Genomic DNA, 7,500 nt, shown 5'->3' on the forward strand with positions numbered 1-7,500 from the left:
GTTATGGCACTATTCCCTCACCTTCCCTTCATTATGGTGTTATGGCACTGTTCCCTCACCTTCCCTTCATTATGGTGTATGGCCCTGTTCCCTCACCTTCCCTTCATTATGGTGTTATGGCACTGTTCCCTCACCTTCCCTTCATTATGGTGTATGGCCCTGTTCCCTCATCATGGTCTTGTTCCCTCACCTTCCCTTCCTTATAGGTGTTATGGGTGTGTTTCCTCACCTTCCCTTCCTTATGGTGTTATGGCTGTGTTCCCTCACCTTGGGGTTGGGCAGTTCCCCGGTCTGCAGGGAGGCCATGTAGCACCTCAGGCGGAATTGTTCACAGTGCAGTCGCTCCAGGTTCTCCTCCCACTGCATGATTTGTCCCATGATCTGCTGCTTGCTCTCCGCGTCAGACACCACTGACAGCTGCAGCTCCGCCATGTGCTTCAGCTTGGAGTCCTGCCGGTATTAAAAGGTGTTACAGAGTGTTACTGGGTGTTATAGAGTGTTACAGGGTGTTAGATGGGGTGAGAAGGTGTGTGTAGGTATTAGGGGGTGTGAAAAGGTGTGTATTTACCTATTTGTGTATTACAGGGCCCGAACTAAGCTCTCTGTGTCCTGTCTCCTTGTCTACTCCTGTCATATCTCTCTTTCATCTGATTGACACACACCGCATCAACGACATCACTGCTCAGTTTATTTCACTTATCAATACTACGATGCGGGAAACTGTACTTTCTCGCGTCATTTAAACAGATGTCTTTTATTAGATTTTCCATGTCCTCGGAGATGATTACTTGTGGTCACCTTTATCAATTCTCTGTCCAATATGTCAATCTTGTTCACTAATTTATACATAGTTATCATGTCATCCCTTGTTCTTCTCTCTTCTAATGTGGTCAGCCCCAGCTCCCTCAGTCTTTCCTCATAGTCTAACTCCTTGAATCCTTGTTATCAGCCTCTGTACCCTTTCCACCTTCTTCACATTTTTCTTCATGTGTGGTGACCAGACGCAAGCTGCATATTCTAACTGGGGTCTTATTAAAGTGCATAGTATCTTCTTCATCATTTCTTCGTCTAGGTAGTGGAATGCAAGACCAATATTTTGAAGCATGTGGGTGTGTATGTGGGTGTGTAAGTGTTAGAGGGTGTAAAAGGGTGCTAGAAAGTGTGGGTGGGTGTGTGTGGGTGTCAGAAGATGTGAGGGGATGCATGTGGATGTATGTGGGTGTTGGTGGTGGTGGTGGTGGTGGTGAAAGGTGCATGGTGCTGTTTTGGTGTGTGATCTGGTTTGATTTTTGGTTCTTGTTCTCTGTCTGTCTGTCTCTCTCTCTTTCTCTCTGTGTCCCTCACCGACTCAATGGCGCGGTCAATCCTGAATATCTCCTCCTGCAGCAGGTGGAGGGTGCCAGTCTTGCCGCGGTGCCGGGCGAAGGCTGCCGCGCAGGCACTGTGGATGCTGTTCACCCAGTTCTCCAGCTCCACCTGACACGGTGCCTGCAGGGAAGTGGAGGTGGAGGAGGTGAGGGTGGTGGTGGTGGTGAAGGAAAAACACTCTTTTCTGCCCTCCCTCAACACACACAAACTCTCCCTCTTGTTTCCTTTCAACACACACACACACACACACACACACACACACACACACACACACACACACACACACACACACACACAAGTATCACCAAACACAGTAAACAGATACAGTCCCTTCCCAACACACAGACACACACACACACACACACACACACACACACCTGGAACAAGTAAGCGTCCCCGAAGGCAGTGGATAGACAGAAGATATAGTCCCTCTTGGGGTGTTCTGGGATGGGTTGCATGATGGCGCCGTCCACAATAATGAGGTGCTTGGGGGCGGCCTCCACTGAGCGGCCTTCCCTGGAGTCACACGGGTAGAAGAGCAGTGTGGTTCCCTTCAGACACACCCAGTAACCCTTCCAGCCTCTCTTGCGGGCCAGCTCAATCTGGTGTTTCTTTCGCAGCAGCCATTTCTTCACACTCAGGAACCTGCGGGAGTGGTCAATGTTACCTGTGTGCGTGTACGTGTGTTTTGTTTATATAAGAGGGAATAACTAGTCAAGGACAATACATAATGAAAAAAATGACAACTTAGTTGCCAGTTTCCTTGCAGGTGTGAGGGTTAGCTAAAATAAAGGGATAAATGTCTTGAAACCTCCCTCTTAAATGAAGTCAAGTCATTGGAAGGTGGAGATACAGAAGCAGGAAGAGAGTCCCAGAGTGTGCCAGAGAAAGGTGTGAAGGATTGAGAGTATACTGGTGAACTCTTGCATTAGAGAGGTGGACAGAGGAGTGGTGAATGATTGAGTGTACTGGTGAACTCATGCAATAGAGAGGTGGACAGAGCAGTGGTGAATGATTGAGAGTGTACTGGTAAACTCATGCAATAGAGAGGTGGACAGAGTACTGGTAAATGATTGAGTGTACTGGTGAACTCATGCATTAGAGAAGTGGACAGAGTAAGGGTGACTGATTGAGTGTACTGGTGAACTCATGCATTAGAGAGGTGGACAGAGTAGTGGTGAAGGATTGAAACTATTGGTGAAGTCTTGCATTAGAGAGGTGGACTGATTGAGTGTACTAGTGAAGTCATGCATTAGAGAGGTGGACAGAGTAGTGGTGAGAGTTTACCTGTGTGGGGATGTACCTGAAGGGGTTAATTAAAATAGTGGAAGAGAAGCAGACAGGGAGTTCCAGAGTGTGTGTGGATGACAGGACACAAGTGGAGGACAGTGTGTGGATAATAGTTGAGATCAGTGGAATGGAGAATTAAAGGACAGGAATGTACAGCATCAGTCATCTTCACTCTCGGAAAGCTGGTGGAGGAGGTGGAGGAGATTAGTGGAGGACTGAGGAAATATACTGTATGGAAAGATACTGATAGAGGAGTACTGAGTAAGTTAGCCAGCCCACCTTCTCCACTTCCTGCCCACCACCACCACCACCACCACCACATACCACTGTCACTCCACCACAGACAGACAGACACACACACACACACACACACACACTTCAAAATCACAAACACGAATAGCTGGAAGAGAGAGAGAGAGAGAGAGAGAGAGAGAGAGAGAGAGAGAGAGAGAGAGAGAGAGAGAGAGAGAGAGAGAGAGAGGTGAAAAGATGATAAAGAATAGGGAGGGTAAAAAAAAAGACTGAAAGAGAAAAACCAACATGGTAGACTCTCTCTCTCTCTCTCTCTCTCTCTCTCTCTCTCTCTCTCCATTCAAAGTCAGCACAAGAATCCATTCAAACCCAAACAAAAGAGAGAGAGAGAGAGAGAGAGAGAGAGAGAGAGAGACTTTAAATAAAAATAAGAGAGAGACTCTCTCTCTCTCTCTCTCTCTCTCTCTCTCTCTCCAAAAAAATATATATAAATAAATGCCTAAATTTTTAAGCGCGAGAAAATAGAAAGTCTTTGTTTCTCTCCTCTCTCTGTGTGTGTGTGTGTGTGTGTGAGAGAGAGAGAGAGAGAGAGAGAGAGAGAGAGAGAGAGAGAGAGAGAGAGAGCTATTTCACTTACTTAGATGGAAGACGGATGTTGCCTAGTTGAATTAGAGAGAGAGAGAGAGAGAGAGAGAGAGAGAGAGAGAGAGAGAGAGAGAGAGAATTAAATCTATTTATAGAGAGAATTGTTGAAAATATACTTTTTCTCCCACACTCGAGTACCATCTCCATATTGAGAGATAGATAGATAGATAGATAGATAGATAGAGAGAGAGAGAGAGAGAGAGAGAGAGAGAGAGAGAGAGAGAGAGAGAGAGAGAGAGAGAGAGAGAGAGAGAGAGAGAGAGAGAGTTTATTCTAGCCTGGAGCTTGAATAGGTGGTCTTATGAGATACTGAGAAAGGTGAATGCTGCTCTCTCTCTCTCTCTCTCTCTCTCAAACCTTGGCAATATGAAGACACTCGAAGCGTAATTTTGGAGGAAGAGAAGCAGCAGTAGCAGCAGCAGCAGCAGGAGGAGGAGGAGGAGGAGGAGGAGGAGGAGGAGGAGGAGGAGGAGGATATAAAAATAAGCAAAGGAGAAAAGAGGCAGAAAAAAGGATAATTTTAAACACACACACACACACACACACTCTCTCTCTCTCTCTCTCTCTCTCTCTCTCTCTCTCACCCGGCCTTCCTGACGGCGCCGGTACAGTTGAAGGAGGCGGCGGTGGTGCCAGCTCTGGGCGCCTTGTAGGGGGAGTTGTGCACGCTCTCTCCGTCCTCGTCCTCGCTCACCGCCGTGGTCAGGGACATACGATCATCGTCAGACATCTGTAAAGGAAGAGAAGGGTGTCATGGAGCTACTGTATGGGGCGTCGGGGGGTGTGGGTGGGTGGGTAGGTAGGTTGGTGGGTGGGTGGGTGGGTGGATGGGTGAGAGTAAGTTCGTGTGTGTGTGTGTGTGTGCGTGTGGGTGTGGGTTTGTGGGTGTGGGTGGTGTCATGGAGTTACTGTAGGGAGCGTCAGGGGTGTGAGTGAGTAGTTAGGTGTGTGTGGGTGGATGGGTGGATGGGTGAGAGTAAATACGTGTGTATGTGTGTGTGGAGGGGGGTGTCATGGAGTTACTCTGTGGTGTGGTGGCCTGTGGATGGATGGGTGGGGGTGTGTGGCTTTTGGGGAGTAAGTACGTGTGTGTACGTGGGGGGTCATGGCGTTAGTGTGGGTGTGGGTATGGGTGGGGGGGTGTAAGTGGGTGGTGTGGGATGGGAGTGGGTGTGTGGGGTTCATGGAGTTAGTGTGTGTGTGTGTGTGTGTGTGTGTGTGTGTCGACAAGAACTGCACGCACGTACACATATACACACGTACATACACACACACTAGAACAAACATCACTAGGACAAGGACACAATTCACCTTAAACATTTCTCTCCCTTTAGTTAAAAAAAAAAAATAAATAAACAAAAGCAAAAAATGAAAAAAAAAAAATTAGAAACAGATCGAGAAAGTGGAAAAGTGAGAGAAAGTGGAAATGTGAGAAAGTAAACAGAAAATAAATGAAAAATAAGAAAATAAAGTTGAAAATAAAATAAAAATAATAAAAAAAACTAAATAAATCAATATATTATTTTGTTTTCCTTATTCCTTCTTTCTTTCTTTCTTTCTTTTTCTCCCTTATCAATTATTCCTCTTATTCCTCTTTATTCCGCCTTATCTTCTCATTTTCTTTCATTCCTCATCTTCCTATTCCTTCTCTATCAACATTCTTCCTCCATATTACAATTATTATCATTATTATCATTATCGTTATTATTATTATCATTATCATTATTGTTATTATCATTATCATCATTATTATTATTGTTATTATTATTTTCATTATTATTATTGTTATTATTATCCTCATTATTATTACATGCCAGTTACTTTCAGGCAAAAGCTTGGTGTGTGTGTGTGTGTGTGTGTGTGTGTGTGTGTGTGTGTGTGTGTGTGTGTGTGTGTGAGCGTGCGTGCGTGTGTGTGTCATGCGCAATCTTTTCATGCCAGCGAGGGTGGGAAGAGAGGGAGAGGGAGAAGGAATGGGAGAGGGAGAGGAGGAGAGAGAAAGAAAAGAGAGAGAGAGAGAGAGAGAGAGAGAGAGAGAGAGAGAGAGAGAGAGAGAGAGAGAGAGAGAGAGAGAGAGAGAGAGAGAGAGAGAGAGAGAGAGAGAGGGAAGATGTATTTAATTATTTAAACAAATTACTGAGAGAGGAGAGAGAGAGGCGAGGGAGGGAGGGAGGGAGGGAGGAGGGAGAGGAGGAGAGAGGAGAGAGAGGCAAAATGCAGCAAGAAACCAAGCAATCCTAAGAGAGAGAGAGAGAGAGAGAGAGAGAGAGGAGTTTTCTTTCTCTAATAAGCGAAATGCGACTACGATGAGCTAAATGAAAGAAATAGAGAAAGAAGAAGAAGAAGAAGAAGAAGAAGAAGAAGGAGGAGGAGAAGAAGAAGAAGAAGAAGAGGATCAGGACGAAGAAAAAGGGAAGACCAAACCGAGAGAGAGAGAGAGAGAGAGAGAGAGAGAGAGAGAGAGAGAGAGAGAGAGAGAGAGAGAGAGAGAGAGAGAGAGAGAGAGAAAATCACCTCTGCTAGGCCATCGCTGGTTCTGCCTCCTACCCCGGGGGACACACTCCTCCTGCCCCCCCTGGAGAGGCCCGGGGGGGTCAGGAGCGCCTGGGGGGAGGGGGCGGGGCGCTAGCGGGGGGAGAGGGGAGGAAACAGCCATGATTTTAGACTATGCACCACACATGTGACTGAGAGAGAGAGAGAGAGAGAGAGAGAGAGAGAGAGAGAGAGAGAGAGAGAGAGAGAGAGAGAGAGAGAGAGAGAGAGAGAGAGAGAGAGAGAGAGAGAGAGAGAGAGAGAGAGAGAGAGAGAGAGAGAGAGAGAGAGAGAGAGAGGTTTAACACAGAGTAAGGGAGTTTAAACATTCACAAATAACACTGACATTGAAGACAAAACAAGCAAATAACAAACATTTAATTATTTTACAGTGACTTGTTCTCGTTGCTTTTTTGTTGTTCCTTTTTAAAAATTGTTTGAGATTATTTATAGGTAATCAGTTATTTACATTATTTATCTTGGTAATAATTAACTGAAAAATGGCTTTGGTCATTATGTCAAGGGCACAGAGAGGAAATTACACACACACACACACACACACACACACACACACACACACACACACACACACACACACACACACACACACACACACACACACACACACACACACACACACACACACACACACACACACACACACACACACACACACACACACACACACACACACACACACACACACACACACACACACACACACACACACACACACGCGTCCGGTAGCTCAGTGGTTAGAGCGCTGGCATCACAAGACAGAGGACCGGGGTTCGATTCCCCGGCCGGGTGGAGATATTTGGTGTGTCTCCTTTGACGTGTAGCCCCTGTTCACTGTTCACCTAGCAGTGAGTAGGTACGGGATGTAAATCGAGGAGTTGTGACCTTGTTGTCCCGGTGTGTGGTGTGTGCCTGGTCTCAGGCCTATCCAAAGATCGGAAATAATGAGCTCTGAGCTCGCTCCGTAGGGTAACGTCTGGCTGTCTCGTCAGAGACTGCAGCAGATCAAACAGTGAAACACACAAACACATTCACACACACACACGTAGTGTAGTGGTTAGCACGCTCGCCTCACACTCGAGAGGGTCCGGGTTCGAATCCCAGAGACGGCGAGGCAAATGGGCAAGCCTCTTAATGTGTGGCCCCTGTTCACCTAGCAGTAAATAGGTACGGGATGTAACTCGAGGGGTCGTGGTCTCAGTCCTACCCGAAGATCGGTCTATGAGCTCTGAGCTCGCTCCGTAATGGGGAAGATTGGCTGGGTGACCAGCAGACGACCGAGATGAATTACACACACACACACACATACATACATACATACATGCACACACACACACACACACACACACACACACGTACACACATCCACACGCACATGCTTTAAAAAAACGTACA

At 46.6% G+C, this 7,500-nt stretch overlaps 1 protein-coding gene across 16 annotated transcripts in view; it reads right to left on the reverse strand.

Moving 5' to 3' along the window:
- LOC123508983 overlaps positions 1 to 7,500 on the reverse strand; it is a 102,885-nt gene that overhangs the window by 59,012 nt on the left and 36,373 nt on the right. For all 16 annotated transcript variants that reach the window (XM_045263108.1, XM_045263100.1, XM_045263094.1 and 13 more), the window contains 4 exons: positions 4,140 to 4,285; positions 1,746 to 2,013; positions 1,345 to 1,488; positions 268 to 450 (listed from right to left, as the gene is read on the reverse strand). In XM_045263108.1, the coding sequence (XP_045119043.1) occupies positions 268 to 450; positions 1,345 to 1,488; positions 1,746 to 2,013; positions 4,140 to 4,285 (741 nt within the window). The remainder of the gene's footprint in view (positions 1 to 267; positions 451 to 1,344; positions 1,489 to 1,745; positions 2,014 to 4,139; positions 4,286 to 7,500) is intronic.

This window comes from Portunus trituberculatus, chromosome 3 (genome assembly GCF_017591435.1).
Source record: "Portunus trituberculatus isolate SZX2019 chromosome 3, ASM1759143v1, whole genome shotgun sequence".
In the NCBI taxonomy this organism is placed as follows: Eukaryota; Metazoa; Arthropoda; class Malacostraca; order Decapoda; family Portunidae; genus Portunus; species Portunus trituberculatus.